This window comes from Mirounga leonina, unplaced genomic scaffold, assembly GCF_011800145.1.
Source record: "Mirounga leonina isolate KUSES-001 unplaced genomic scaffold, KU_Mleo_1.0 Mir_176, whole genome shotgun sequence".
Classification (NCBI taxonomy): Eukaryota; Metazoa; Chordata; class Mammalia; order Carnivora; family Phocidae; genus Mirounga; species Mirounga leonina.
The window spans coordinates 33,909,898-33,925,879 of NW_023270454.1; the positions used below are offsets into that span (position 1 = coordinate 33,909,898).

General features: G+C 44.6%; 1 protein-coding gene across 1 annotated transcript in view; it reads left to right on the top strand.

The window, feature by feature from the left end:
• GATB (glutamyl-tRNA amidotransferase subunit B) overlaps positions 1-15,982 on the top strand; it is a 91,760-nt gene that overhangs the window by 37,641 nt on the left and 38,137 nt on the right. The window contains exons 4-8 of the mRNA XM_035022908.1: positions 2,186-2,384; positions 2,819-2,941; positions 12,148-12,261; positions 14,421-14,505; positions 15,193-15,237. Coding sequence (XP_034878799.1) covers positions 2,186-2,384; positions 2,819-2,941; positions 12,148-12,261; positions 14,421-14,505; positions 15,193-15,237 — 566 coding nt within the window. The remainder of the gene's footprint in view (positions 1-2,185; positions 2,385-2,818; positions 2,942-12,147; positions 12,262-14,420; positions 14,506-15,192; positions 15,238-15,982) is intronic.

A 15,982-nucleotide genomic window follows, 5' to 3' on the forward strand; every position in this document is an offset into this window, starting at 1 on the left:
GGGGGGGGGGGGGGGGGGGGGGGGGGGGGGGCTATGACTCTTGTGTTTCCAGTCAGAGCTCTGTCCGTGTCAGCGGGAGGTTCTGCCTGGCCCTGATGAAGGCAGGTGCCCCCCGATGTTTACTAGATTGGATGCGGTTGTCCTGATTGCCGACTCCTTGCTTAGCCTCATGCTTCTGCTGGCTCCCTCATAATTGAACAGGGAGCAAAAGGCAGTGTTCTCAGGCTCAGGCCGGCCATGGTGTTCGGTGCTAATTGCCTGTGAGGTCAAATCTAACTCCACGGCCGATGCAACAGTAAATGCAGACGACAGCTCTGTAGACAGAGTGATAGCTTCCCTCTTTTAAGTTGAAGTTACCAATAATAGGACTGTCCCCTCTAGGGACATTTCTGTCATCTCACAAGGAGCAAGTAAGTGGACAATAGGAAGCAGAAACATGAACCAGAAGCCTCGACTAACAACAGTAATTGGCTGTAAATTGGTAGCAAACCCAATATTAACCTGTTTTTTTCCTTAAAATTATAAAGTTTCTTCATTTGATCTGAGCCTCTAATAGTAAGCACACCCTTTCTTCAGATCTAGAAAAATGATAGTGGTGATACTGCTTCATGTTATTTTCCTTGAACTGAAGATGAGGGTGAGCTGGTCTTTAGTGGATGAGGATGGAAGGAGAATTAAATAAAAAATGCAGCTGGAACGTTATTTCTCCAATTGCTTGCTGCCGCTTTTTCCCCCTGGCTGCCAGCCCCTAGCAAATTCTGTTGCTTGGTAGGATGAAGGGAATGAAGCTGCGTTTTTTCCATCCTTTAAGAGTGATAATCCGTTTGGTGAAGGTGGGAGACTTAGCATTATGCGACTAAAATGAGATGTTTTCATTCTCAGTGGCTTTCTGCTATCTCTGGCTCAGGTGGCTCAGATAACCAGAGTTAGTGTTGCCAAATCTTACATGGAACACACTTAGACTTAAAAAAGTATTTGTTTATCTGAGTAAACAGTTTATTCAAATTGAGATATAACTGAGCATCCTGAATATCGTTCAGCAACCCGATTCAGAGTTTAATTTTTACAGATTGAGACTTGCTATTTCATCACAGAGAATGAGTTGGCCTAACGCGGTGGTTCTCAAAGTGTGGTCCCCCGCGCCCCTCGGATCAGCATCTCCTGGGAACTGGTTAGAAATCTAAATCTCGGGTACTGCCCCAGACCTGCAGAATCAGAAACTCTTCAGGTGCAGCCTACCAGATGATTCTCCTGCAGGGGAAGCTTGGAAAATGCTGGCCTGGTGGCTAAGAGCATAGTCTCTGGAGCCAGACCTTACATGTTCAGATCCTGGCATGGATACCTACTATCCCTGTGGCCCTTAACCCCTTCCGTGCCCCGCATCTCCCTCATAGAGTTGTCCTGAGGATTTGACGGTGTAAAGAACTCAGCACGGTATCTGGGAGCCCACAGGCACTGCCTCTCTGCCCTTCCGTTCTCCGTATTGCCCTCCCATCTCTTCACTGGGTGTTGATGCCTGTGGGCACTCGAGTCATTCCTCCTCTACTCAGAAGGAGGTGGGGAGCCCTTGTAGCATCCGTCAGTACTTTAGTACTTGGTGTTTTCTGTTAGCTGAGTGCAAGTGTCGGAGCATTTTCTAGCGAGAAACGGGAAGTTGTCGGGGCAGGGAGGGCAGCCGGCATGACTGGCTAGCTTAAAGAGCAGGAACAAAACAAGCTCCGTGCACTAGCGACTGCTGTCTGCCGTGCTGCGCGTGGGTGGCAGAATGCTTAGCCAGCACTTCCTAATACGGAGGGTCTGTCAAGAGGCCAGTGATCAGAGGCAGGGTTTAGGCTAATGAGCTAAGTGGAGACAATAAAGTCTTCTCTTAGAGGCCTCTGACAGTGAGATTTTTGTTATTCCCCCAAATGGCAATTTGGTAGGGAAGATGGGGTTCGTGATGTTTGTTGCATCCTTATTGGGGGTTGGGGAGGTGCAGGGAAGGTAAGGGAGGGGGTGGGAGAAGCCAGACGAGGCCAGGCTAAATTATGACTACAGTGCATAAACTAATTTTCTTCTCTTTTTCCTTTTCTCTTGTGTTTTTAAGTAAGCCTATAGTTTTGTGACAGAAAAAGAAATAGTAAACTGGATTCCAGCTTCTGTTTATGGCCTGGTGACTGTGTAACGTAACGCATGTTGTGTGCAGGCAGGCTACCAAATTACCCAGCAAAGACTCCCGATTGCTGTGAATGGCAGCTTAGCGTACAGTGTCTGTGTGGGGAAGAAGCCAAGTCAGGTGAGCACCAAGACCGTGAGGATCAAGCAGATCCAGCTGGAGCAAGACAGTGGCAAAAGCCTCCATGATGAGCCGCGGTCTCAGACGCTCATCGATTTGAACAGGGCAGGTAGGCCAGGGGATTGTCTCTTACCTTTCCTTCCGGCCACCTCTCTTCCCCTCTAGAGTTCTCCCAAGCCAGTTGAGGAAACAGGCCCAAGAGTTTGATAGAGCCAGATCAGATATCAGCGTTGGTATTGGCACAGCTGACTAGCGAACACAGCCTGAACCGGGATCCCCATCGGGCTTGCTAACAACCCACCCGTAAAGTGTGATGAACATAGCCGCCTAGTCATGGACCCAGCAGCTTGAGATCTCGGGCAGACGTTGAAAGAACCAAAGTTAAAAGTCAAAATGTGAGGGGGAGCAGAAATAATCGAAAAGCTAGAAGCCATGTAGAGAGAGCCCATCAGTGATGCAGGTTCTTCCTGAGACCTCAGCCAAATTTATCTGCGGGTCAGATTGGAGAGCTGCAGTCTGGCTGACTCTGCCTGTCTTTGGTAGGAGTTGGCCTTCTGGAAGTGGTGCTGGAGCCCGACATGTCCTGTGGAGAAGAGGCAGCATCAGCCGTCAGGGAGCTGCAGCTGATACTTCAAGCCCTGGGGACCAGCCAGGCAAATATGGCAGGTAGAAGCCGCAGAGGCTGTGTCCCTCATCCTTTACCTTCTCTTTCCGCCTCCCACATCTCTTCTCGCTGGACTTTTGTTCTCTGCATCAGCTACACTGGGGTTGTTTATAGGCTTTTGTCAGCCTTTAGGCCTCTGGGGGTTTTTTCCTCAGAGTTTTCCTTGGATTCTTTAATGAACCCCCAGTCAAAACTAAACACACTAACAACAGTGCAGAGGCACTGAGCCCAGGAATATGAGATTAGGAGTTGTTAAAAAAATTCAGCTGAGTAAATTTGGAGATCAGACTGGCTTTATTTAAAGATTCATGAATCAGGCAGCATCCCATCTAGCAAATAGAAAGGAGCTCTAAGGAGCTGGACAAAATGGTAGGCTTTTATAGAGAGAAGGGGTCGTTTTCTAGCAGAGAGTGGATTGTTCTAGGCAAGATTGTTCACCTTTCTTTGGGAGGAGGGTGGGACCTTTCTTTGGGAGGAGGGTGGGGGTCTGTCATGCAGATTACCTCACTAGTGTTGATCAGGAACTTCCAGGTCGACTGGATAAATGTCACCCTCCTGGGAGAGGCTGAAACTGCAGTGAAGGTTTGGTTTGCTGTAGTGGGGGCCAGTGACTCTGCTTTGGGCCTGTTGTATGTTTCTTTCATTCTTTCTTTTCTTTTCTTTTCTTTCTTTCTTTTTTTTTTTTTTTTTTTAACAGTCGAAGGACCAGATGTTTTCTTCTGGCTTCTTATATCCAAATGTTGTTTTGCACCAAAATGAGGATAAGTAAAATAATGTGCTTGAACGGTTTCATCTTTCTCAGAAGACACTTTATTTAATAGCTCTGAGTTTCTGTGTAGGTAGCACTTAGTTGCTACTTGATGCTTTTTCTTCAGGTCTCTTTCTTATTTTGTAGAATTTTCATCCAGCTACAGCTGAAGCCAAGTTATATCAAGTAAAAGGCAAGGTTATGATTTCACAAAACTTTAACTTTGAGATAATATCTTCAGTTCGTTAGAAATGTAGTAGGAAATCAAACAAAAGAAAAACTTGTGCCATTGAGAACAAGCAAAGTATACATTTTAAGTGTTTGCAAATTGGAAATAAAGAATACAAGTTTTGGTCAAACTCAGTGTCTTAATGGCTCACTCTTATGGCCCCTTCCTAGCACTCCATCGCCCACCGTAAAGTCCCTGAAAGCTAGCCTCTCCCATGATTACCCCATGTTTTCTGTTCCCAAGGGCTTATTTTTTTTTAAGATTTTGTTTATTTTTTTTGTTTATTTATTTGACAGAGAGCAGGAGAGAAAGTGAGAGAAAGCAAGCAGGGGGAGCAGCAGAGGGAGGGGGCGAAGCAGACTCCCCGCTGAGTAGCGAGCCGGATTCGGGACTCAATCCCAGGACCCCGGGATCATGACCTGAGCCGAAGGCAGGTGCTTAACCGACTGAGCCATCCAGGTGCCCCACGAGGGGCTTTTAAAAAAAACTCTTGCCACTCACAGAGCATTCCTTGAGTTGAGAAGGGCAGGAGTGGAGAAAAGATACAGATTCTGCAAATGGCAATTGTTAATTCATAGCTCAGTACAGTGGTGTATTAGAATACTCCAGAGAAACAGAACCAATAGAATGTGTATATGTGTGTATGTTTATGTATGTATGTATGTTTATATTTAAAGAGATTTATTCCAAGGAATTGGCTGATGTGATCGTGGAGGCTGAGAATCCCATGGTCTGTAGTGAGGAGGCTGCAAGAGGGCAAGCTCCAGGAGAGCCGAGAGTATAGTTCCAGCCCAAGTCTGAAGGCCTGAGAATCAGGAGAGCCAGTGGTGCAATCCAGTCTGGCCTGAGGAGAAGACCAGTATCCTAGCTCAAGGACAGGCAGGCAGAGAGAGCAAATTCCGCGCCCTCCCCCCCACTCTCACTTTTGTTCTGTTCAGGACTTCAGCGGACTGAATGAGGCCCGCCCACAATGACAGAGGCAGTCTGCTTTCCTCAGTCTGCCTATTCAAATGTTGATTTCATCCAGAAATACCCCTACAGACACACCCAGAGTACTGTTTAACCAAATACCTGGGCACCTTATGACCCTGTCAGGTTGACCCATAAAATTAACCATCGTAAAGTGGTCACAGTGGATGCCAGGAAATACCATTGAGGGTGATGATTCATCTTGCTGTTGGTTTATAAGCCTGTTTACCAGCCTTTTTATGTCACACAATATCCTTGTGTGTTACAAAAGGACTTCTGAAGTTGTAATGCCACATCTGTCACGTAGGACATGTTACAAGCCACAAACTGTAACGTCAAAGCCGTGGTACAAGTTGAACTTGGAGACAGAACTTGCCTATTTGCTATCTTCTTTAAGCTAAAGACTGGAAGAACACAGCCACACAGTGTGAGTGGCGTAGAAGTTGGCTGCCTCCAAGTTTGCTCTATGGAAGTGCAGCTGTGTTGTGGAGTAAGAGAACTCTTTGTGTCAGATTTATGGCTCATGGTGCGTTTTTACCCAAGAACATAAGTCAGATATGGGCAGGCTGGGTGGTTACCCATTTATGCCCTAAGTGTTGGTTCCCTATTGCTTTAAAGAAAGTTTTTATTCTTCCATTCTCTCTCCAAATACCTGTGATTCCTAGCAAACCTATGGAATAATAAACAGGCCACCTGTTAGCTGAGAAATCGTTCCATCTGGGGCCTTGCCACGAGATAAACCATAACGGCAAGAACTCATCAGCCAGTGACCACTGAGAGGGTTCATTAAATCTCATTTGTCGTGACACTTTTTTGCTGCTTTTAAATACAACTCCCAACAGCTTTGCCCCTAGCACAGCAGCAGAGTGGCTGGGGTGTTTCTAAAGTACTGTGGGGAGGGAAGGTCTGCCTGGAGGCTGCAGGGGTCCAGCTTTTTGTGCTCTTAGCATTTCAGCAGCCCCAACCACTTGCCTTGTGCTTCTGCCCCACCACCATAGGACCACCGTGCAGCATCGGAGACTGTAGCCTGAGAACTGAGGACCGCCCTAGGACCAGTGGACCCCACCCCACCCCCCACTCCCCCGCCCCAGGGTGCTTTTGGAATAAAGTTGAAATTGCTCTGGGCCTGTGATTGAGTGAGTTCCTGATAGTTTTGCTAATGAGCATGGATCAGTTCAGCCTGGCCTCCAGAAGTCTTCCTGCTCAGTGGACATATGCCACTGTTGAGATCCTCAGAGCCATCTGTTGAGTTGAATGTGTACTGAAGTAAACATTCTAAATGTTTCAGTGGTGATGTCTGCCACTTGGAACACTTAGCATGTGCTCATCAGTTCACTAAGCATTTTTTTTTTTTTAAGATTTATTTATTTGAGAGAGAGAGGTACGGGAGGGGCGGAAAGAGAGGGAGACAAGCAGATTCCCCGCAGAGCAGGGAGCCTGACACTGGGCTGGATCCCAGGATCCTGAGATCATGACCTAAGCTGAAGTCAGATGCTTAACCGACTGAGCCACCCAGGCGCCCCTCACTAGGCATTTTTAAAAAATTATTTATCATCTCGTTTAAACCTTACATTATTCCTGGGAGATAGGTGGTATTATGCCTGTTGTCCAGGTGAAGAAGCTGAGATTTAGAGAGATTGCCTTGTTTCTCCAAGGCTTACAAGAAGTGACTGAGCTAGGATTTGAGCCCGGGTGTGTCTGAGTCCAGGAGCCCTTTTTGTAAGCCCTGCATCGCACTGTTTCTAGTGGCAGCCACGACAGTGTCACAGCCTCCATAGATGACAGTTTAGGGAAGAAGGGTGGCAGAGTGTGGGTGCTGAGGACACTGAGGTCACAGAACTGGGCTGGGACCCTGTCCCACCTCTTCTAGCTCTAAAGAACCTGGGCAAGGGATTTTGATTTCTCTGAGCTTCACTTCCCACATTTATATACTGAGTCCCCAAATAACCATATATGGAAGGGGAAAGGAAGAAAAAGAAGAGGAAAGGAAATCATCCAAGTTGTCAGAGTTGGGACATCTGGGTGTGGTGTCAGTAGGTACTGAGACAGGGAAGACTGGGAGAGGAATGGCTTTGTGCGAGAAAATCTGGAATTCCATTTTGGATATGTTAAGTTTGAAATGCCTAAAGGATGTCTAAAAGTGGCTTTGTCTAAAGCTGTATCATAGGGAATGAATGTGATAAAGTATATAAAACTTATCACAGGCCCTGACAAGTAGCCTGTACTCAGTAAATGTTTGTGCTTTTATTAGCAATAATAAATAGTATTACTTTTACAGAACCTCTACTCATTTTGGGTAAATAAGCTTTGTGAAATACGTTCAATAAACTGTGTGTGTGTGTGTGTGTGTGTGTACACACTTGTTATTTAAGTCCTGGAGAGCATCCAGTGATCAGAATGAGATGGCTTAACAGACCTCTCTAAATCCTCAGGCCCCTGCTGTTTACAGAAACAGTTTTCTGTCCTGATGTTATATTTCTGATGTGTGAATGTGTTTTAGAAAAAAAAATATGTAACTGCACCATATCACTATGCTCAGTGATATAGTTTTTTAGTTTTGCTGTTACAAATCTCTGCTTCTGGAGGGTAGAAATTGAGCTTGATAACATTCTGGTGATGTGTGAATGAAGGCCCTCCCTCAGTGTTGCAGAATGCATTGAAGTAAACCTGACTGGTAAGGCTTTTGTGCACTTGAAGCAATTTAACTTAATTTGTTTAAAAGGTATTTTGTCTTCACTGGATAGAATGTCTTTTGTGAATGTTTGATACTGTATTTGAATCCAGGCTAGTGGACTCTTTCAACACTGCAGGATACTAAATGGTTCCTCTCAGACATTTATGTAGTATGTATGGCCTTCTCTGGGAGAGACTGAAATTCATGCTTTTATTCCTTATCCAAGTTAAAATTCTAAATCGTGAAAGATGGTTTCATTTTTAAAAGCAGGTGAGGTCCAATTCAGGGTTCCCTGAGTTCAAAAAAAAGTTGTTTCCCAAGAATTGAGATTTGGTTGAGCAGAGCTCAGCATACTTTGGAAGTTTTCCTTTAAGCTAAATGGGCCTTTCACATGATTCCAGCTGTAGATTAATCCTATTCAGACAGAACTTTAAAACTTATCAGGAACCTTTTGTGAGACAGTAACCAATCTGCTTACTCGCTGCTCAGGAAAATACCAGAGTTTTGGCTTGTTCAACAAGGTATTAATTTATTGAACAGTTACTCTGTGCCAGACCCAGCTCTAGATTCTAAATATAGCAGTGAAAAAGACATTATTGTTCCTGCCACTTGGAGCTTATATCCATGAGGGAGATAAATACATTAATAAATAAAATCATTATAGTGGTACGTGCTCTAAGGAAATAAATAGGATGCCGTGATAAAGAATAATGTTGGAGAGTGAGGAGGGCCTGTCAGAGGAGGTGACGTTTATTTGAGACCTGAAGAATGACTCCAGGCTCCAACCAGCATAGAAGTAAGGGTCAGCATTCCAGGGAACAGCTAAGGCAAAGTCTCTGAGATGAGGAAAAGGTTAGAATATGCTCTGAGGTAACATAGGTAACAGAAGGCCACTGGAGGGAAAGCATAACAGGCAGGGGGTTATGGCATCAAGTAAGACTGAAAAATGTAGGCAAAGGATAGATTACCAATAATGGTAAGAAGTTTGAATTTCATCCCAAATGCAGTGGGAAGTCACTGAAGGGCTTTCAAGCAAGGCAATGACACAGTCTGATTAATGTTTTAGAAAACCACTCTGGGGTGCTCCGTGGAAAGTGGATTTCAGATGAGTAAGAGGAGAAGCAAAGAGACCAGCTAAGAAGCTTTTACAATAGTCCAGGTGAAAGGTGATGCTGTTGTGGACAGGGCGGTGTCAGTAAAGATGGAGAGATCAAGCTGAGTAGATTCAAGGTGGATTTTAGAAATAACAGGATTTGCTAACAGGCTGGTGTGGAAATCAAGGGGCAGGAAGAAATCAAGGATGTCTTCAAAGAAGCTTGAGGAGCTGGGTGGTGCTGTGGACTGAAACTGGGAAGATGAAGACAAGAGTGGCTTTGTGGAGGGGAAATCAGGATGTAGTTCTGGAAAGTGAAATGTCTGTGAGACCTCCAAGTGGAGGTATCAAGTAGACATTGGAGGTAAGTGTGGAGCTCAGAGTAGAGGTCTGGGCAGAAGAGAGAAATTGAGGCATTATCAGCACATTGCTGGTATTTAAAGCCACATACCCCTACAGAGAGAGTGCAAGAAGAGGGTCCTGAATTGGATGGGAAAGCAAACACCAGCAAACAAAATGGAAGTAGAGTGTCCAGGGAGGTAGGAGGGAGACCAAGAGCACAGAAGGTCACAGCACCCGGGAGAGGAGGAGAGTTGAAGAAGGAAGGATTAGTTGGGATATTGCACACTGCTGGGGGTGTCCAGGAAGGTGAAGACAGAACAAGTCCTGTGTCCATTGCATTTGGCAGCCGGGAGGTCGCTGGTGACTTTGAGGAGGCATTTTCAGAGAGGCGGGGACGGAAGCCCAGCTGAAACACAAGGTGAGATAGCAGAGACAAGCTGTGCTGCAAGCAAACAAAACGTGTTCGAGAGGATTTGCTGGAAAGTAGCTTAGTAACTGATGCAGGGAGAATGGGGTTCAAGGGACTAGGGTTTGGGGTTTTGGTTTGTTGTTGTTTTTCACAAGAGATACTTTTTTATGTGTCTCTACCGGAAGTACTGCAGAGAAAGCGAGGTTAATAAAGGGTGTGGGAGAGAGGAGGTAGCTGAAAGAATGATGCTCTTGGGCGGAAAGGTGGGTGAGGGTTTGAAATCTGGGTGCAGCCCTCCAAAGCCTTCCATTCTGGTCTTAAAGATAAGATTAATTCAAAATAGACTGTAGTCATGTGCTAAATTCTGTGGTATTGACTGTGTCCATCCTCAGAGTTCGGAGGAGCCACCAATGGAGATGGGCTTATTGATTAAGAGCTTCTAGGAGGAGAAGGTGGTAACACTGAAGTGGGACCCCGAAGGATGAGCAAAGGCTGAAGAGGGACAGTAGTACTGATGACGAGGACGTGCAGGAGCCAGCGGACCGGGCAAGGACTTGTATGCAGAAAGCTCCCGCAGTTGGAGGAAAGCTTTCTCACGAATGAGTAGGGGGAAATTGTGGGTCATGTCAGCCAAGAGTGGATGAGGGCTCCTCAATACCAGGCAGAGGAGACGAGATGGCCCAGTGGGAGTGGCCCTGCACTTAAGCAAGCAAAGAGAATGATGGAAACCACCTTGTAGCAGGATGGAAGTCACAGCCACGTAGTGGCTAGCTGGACAAGGGGGATTGCTGTACTAAAAGTCAGGACGCAGTTCTGTAACCTCGTCTGAAGTTCCAAGTCCTCCAGCGATGGTGGTGGCTGTGGATGTAGAGAGGAAGGGACAGATATGAGGGGTACTGGAAGAGAACCGGCAGGATCGAGTTGTCAGTTTGGATATAGAGGGAAAAGAAAACAGAGACAGGGAAAATGACTTCAGGTTTCCTGGACTAAGAATCTAATGATGTCAGGAATAGTTGGGACTTCCTGGATTCAAGGAAGCACAAATTGTCCAGACTGTTGAGACGTCCGTGCTGGAGACATAGAGTACGTTCTGAGCTGCAAGCACCTTTGCCCTGATGGCCAGCATGGGCGGCAGTTGGGACCGCAGAGTGGGGGAGCTCATCCTTTGTTCTGAGGGAGCAAGTGGAGACAGTAGGGCAGTGGGCAGCCGGCAGTCTGAAGCTTGGAGGAGGCCGAGCCCCACAGCTCAGCATTTGGATGTGGAGCAGCAGAGACCAGGACCGTGGAGTTTCTTGGCATGGAATTTATTTACCCTATTTCATTATTTTAAGAGGCTTTTGCTGTGGAATCTTGGAAAATGAATTTTTATTCAGCCCATCAGAATCTTCAGGTTTGGCAGGTTCTTTTTAAATGTAAAAACCCGCCTAGGAAAATAAAAGTCCAGCATTTTGTCTTGTCATTCTGTTCTGTTTTAGACATTGTAAATGAAATTAGAGAACAGAGAACTTGAGCTTTACTTTGTAGGGTGTAAAATGTGATTTTTTAAAGGATTTTGCATCTCTCTGCAGAGCCTCTTAGTCCTCTTCACAAACCACCTGCCTCCTTAGGGGTTACTGTTCCTAATCTAAAGGGGTTTTCTGGGTCAGAGAAGGTCCTCCCAGGATGGGGGCGGCCCCCTCTGCGTTCTTGCACAGACTCACCCCTTCATAACAGCACTGTCTGCTGTGGCAAATTCTTACAGCAATCAGGAAGGATTCAGAGTCCTGTTTGTTGAAAGAAGAGATTATTATAGTACCCAGAGGAAGGAGGAGGGGACAAACCCGGTTTCTGGCTCTTGCCCTTGAGTTATAAATTCTCAAGGACTCTCATGGATCTTCTAGAATCACAGTTGGAAATCCACATTCCATTTGAAAGCTGTGTAGGGTTATCAGATGATCATTTCTTTTTCTTTTTCTTTCTAATTTTTTTAAAAAGATTTTATTTATTTGTTAGAGCACAAGCAGGGGGAGCGGCAGGCAGAGGGAGAAGCAGGCTCCCCGCTCAGCAAGGAGCCCAATGCGGGACTCAATTCCAGGACCCCAGATCATGACCTGAGCCGAAGGCACCCAGGCATCTCTCAGATCATCATTTCTGCTGCCTTCCCCCCAACCCGGCTCTGACAGTGAATAAAAACTCAGGATAAAACTGCAGAGTAATTCTCCATTTTAACAGTGTTGTTTTTCTTATTTGGCACAAAAGAAATTAGATTTCCCAGCTGGTATATACAGAATTTCTCCTCTCTCCCTCATGTGCACAAGTGCACACAAATATGTACACACACACATATACTCACACCTCAGATGCCTTAGGACTGTAATTCTCATAAGTGGACAGAGTACCAGCCATGTGCTTCAGGACCAACCATACCTTCTCGAAAGTTGGGTTGCTGTAACTGGGTAAACAGCAAATGGAATTCGATATTGCTTGCCTAGAGACTTAAAAAGACTATATTGCGGGGCGCCTGGGTGGCTCAGTCGTTAGTTGTCTGCCTTCGGCTTGGGTCATGATCCCAGAGTCCTGGGATCGAGCCCTGGGTAGGGTTCCCTGCTCGGCAGGAAGCCTGCTTCCCCCTCTCCACTCCCCCTGCTTGTATTCCCTCTCTCGCTGTGTCTCTGTCAAATAAATAAATAAAATCTTAAAAAAAAAAAAAAGACTATGTTGCCTCAAAGAATTTCTAAAGAATTGTCTTTTTTCTCTCCTTCCAGAGGGCCAGTTGAGAGTGGATGCCAATATATCTGTGCATCATCCTGGAGAGCCTTTGGGTGTTCGAACTGAAGTGAAGAATCTCAATAGTGCCAGGTTCTTGGCCAAAGCAATAGGTGAATGTCAGCTTACATTTAATGTTCTTTTTTGTATCAGTTACCTATTGCTTTGTAACAAGCCACCCCAAACCTTAGTGGCTTATATGATAACCATTTCAGCTTTTGCAGTTCTACGGATTAGATCCTGCCTCAGCTCATTCATGTGCAAGATGACCTCACACATTGAGGCCTTGGTGCTGGGGGTTTGCTAGGATTCTCTTTCCACGTCGTCTTTCTTCATTTGCTTGCCTAGCCTGGACCTTCTTGTTTGGCAACGGGCCCTTCCAGGGGGATGAAGGCAGAGACCTCAAGGCTTCTTGAGTCCCAAGCTCTAGAACTCATACAGTGTCTCTCCCAACACATTCGATTCAAAGCAGATGCAAGGGGAGGAGAAATAGACTCCACCTCTTTATGGGAGGATCTGCAATATGCTATAGCTCTGTTTTTCCATTTACCACATCTTTCCGACCAGCATGAACTTTATAAAGTCATATTTATTCATTGTAGATTGGCCATAGTTTGACTTAATTGGTCATTATGTTTTTCTGCTTTTTACTATATTTACTAATAGAGTCCATGGGCCTATGTAATTGAGTTTGGGTCTTATTGGAGTACATGCTGTGGGTATTTATGTGCTGACAAATATATAATAATTAAAGTAGAACAGTTGAGCAAGATAAACATCCAGGCAGTCCCATAGAGGTTGCTGACTGTGAAGACATCTCAGAAGACTAAATATATTCTTTAAAATCAAAAGTATCTAGAGAGCAAGAGAGAATGTAGGGAAAGGATAGAGTTTCAAGTGCATCCCTTCAAGGATGCACAGAGCACAAGACAGCTGAATGCGTTGGTGTGTGTTTAGTAGAGTCCTGGGTCTTGTTGAGAAAAGTACTGGAAACAATGCAGAAAAGATTCTCTAGTCTTGTATAAAACCTTATCGTGAACCTGCAATGATCAGCCTCAATGAAGATGCTCTGAGTCTACAGATTTTCAGGAAAAGGGCATTAAAATGATCAAGGGGATAACTTATGTAAGGGAAAGGGTAAGGGAAGGTTTCCATGTGTAGATGGACCAAAGAGGGTGGACTCTTCTATCTCTAAAAGGAGATACAGTTCATGTCTCTGAAGCCATGAAAGGTTTGGGTCAGGGATACTCTTACAGGCCAGTTTTGTGAAGGGGAAACTTGGAACAAATGGAAGAAAGTTCAACTTCACCCTGTGGGTAGTTAAGTGTTCTAGAATTCATTATTCGAAGATGTGATGATAACCTAAAAAAACAAGCAGCAAGATTTTAAGTAGATTTATTCTTAATGATTTATGAAGGAGACCACCAAGACAGAATTCTGCCTGTGTCCTGACTCAGACCTGAAGAACCACAGATTTACTATGGTGGGCTTAATTCTCCAAGCCCGTGATTTTTCCATCCCATTTTTCTCCCTACATCATGCCTAGTAGTCCTCATCTGATTTCAGTCAAAGAGAGCACTGGAGTTGGGGAGACAGGGAGCAAAAACTGACACATTTTAGTGTTGCTGCTTCTTGTCAGCTCAGATAAAAGAGTTTGGATTTGGATGAGGAAGGTAGTACATGCTAGGGTGGGGAGTTAATGGGGAGGCTAAAGCTGCTTTCAGAAAGAAGCTTAACAATTATGGCTGTTTTGCTTACCACAGTCAGCCTTGTTTGGTGGTGAGGGAGCATGGCATAGAACAGAGGCTCTTAATCATTTGGGGTCATAGATCCCTATGAAAATTCTGGACTCTCTCTCCAAAAAATCTACAAATGTGCACACACAGATTCTGTATATAATTTCAGGAGGTACCAGAACCCCGTGAAGTTTATCCTTGGATCCCTTGGAACTCGTGATAGGCAGCCATCCTGGATCTGGAGTTAGTTGGCCTAGATACTAGTCCTAGCCCCTCTTCTGCCAAGAGCTGTAAACTGGACTGGGTCACTGTGAACCTGAGCTTTCTCTGAAAGTGAGGAGCAGAGTTTCCTAAAAGGCTCTTCCCGGCATCATTGTCCTATGAGGGCAACGAGAAAAGGATAGAGCATATGAAGGAAGAATTATTATAAACCACTCTCTTGATTATTTTTTACTTAAATATTGAGAAAGATTTCTAATTATTGCTTGATTGGATGAAAGGAATCAAAATATACTAAATTACTATGTTTCTCTTAGACTTTGAAATTGAGAGACAAATCCACGAACTTGAGAATGGACGTAAAATTCTGAATGAAACGCGCTCGTTTGACTACAAGCTGGGGTGAGTTTGCACTGACCAGCATCTCGCACACAGCTGGGTGGGTCTCCGGTCTGGGCTCGCCACGGAACAGCCATGTGACCTTGAAGAAGGTACTTAGCTTGTCTGCACTAATGTTTTCCTCACTAGTAGAGTTAGGAAAATACTGTACGCTACAAGGATATAATATCCTGGAGGACTGGTAAGAGGTTGAAACTGAACCAGACTTGGACATAAGTGCTGAGTCTGGCCCTTCAGTTGCTTCCAGCTTTGGCAAGAATTTTCACTTCCTTAAATTCTATCAGACTTAAGCTCTACCAATTCAAACTGAAGGTAAAGAAAGCTTAGGGGTGGTTATGGAGGTACCCTTTTTTGTTTGTTTTGATAACTTTGACTCTAATATTCTGACTCTGAATTTTGAGGATTTTGTGCTTTTAGCAGAAGACTGAAAGAAGCTCGGAAGACTAGAGTTTGAGCTGGTTAGAAGCTGGAAACATTGAAGCAATTTCTTCTCTTATTTTAAAAAATTATTCTGAGTATTTCTCTTTCATTAATATTTTTTCATGTAGTTATGTAAGTGTCTCTCAAAGAAGGTCAAAGAGCCTGAATTTGCCTGTGTCCCTTATTGGTAGGGGCAACTCCCCTTTGCACATATGTTGGGCAATGTTGCATGCCATGTTGGTTTAACATTTTCCTTTTTAACTGTCGTAGGTGCACCATGCCGATGAGAGACAAAGAAGGAAAACAAGACTACAGGTGATTATTCCTCTTGTCAAAATACCATCATGTGTTTGGGGTTAGGGGCAAATTTCAAATCCACTTGCAGAGTAACGTAAGGACCTGGATAGCTTTTAGGAACCACTTTCTGTTTATATTGTTGCATGATGGAAAGCCTAGACTTCCTATTTTATATATATACTGAAAGAAAGAATGTTTTCTTGGTTAGCCTCAGGGTGTCTTATTTGATGGGATTCAACTGTTGGAAGACACTGTTGACTCACCCCTATGTGAGAGTTCTTATAATTGAGCTAAGAGGGTGGCAGTTGAGGATGGGGCCTAGGATGTTCTTATTCTTATATTCATTTACAAATTCAGTAACACACTGAAGATCCTTGAGAAGAAAGGGAAAAAAAGATGCATATGTTAATGACATTTAACTCGAGTGATGTTATTTAATTGATTAAAATTAAAAATTGAACAATTAAACATATGAAGTTGGACTTAATATGAGATCCAGAAATAAAGCAAATAATAAGAATAGGCTTAAGGTAAATTGAACCTTTTGTCTTTTTCCCCATTGAGTTTTGCAGATTGTAAAGATTGAAGTTGTAAGCAACAAAGTTGTTGGTTCCTCTGCAAAGCTCAACTCTTGCTGTCAGTGAGGAACCAATGTAGCATTGTGATGTGGGAAAGAAGCTCATAAACCCTTAGTGGGAACCTCCCCTGAAGGGCCCCTCTCATGTGTGTCAAAGTCAAGATTGTTTTCATCACTGTGAGCTTC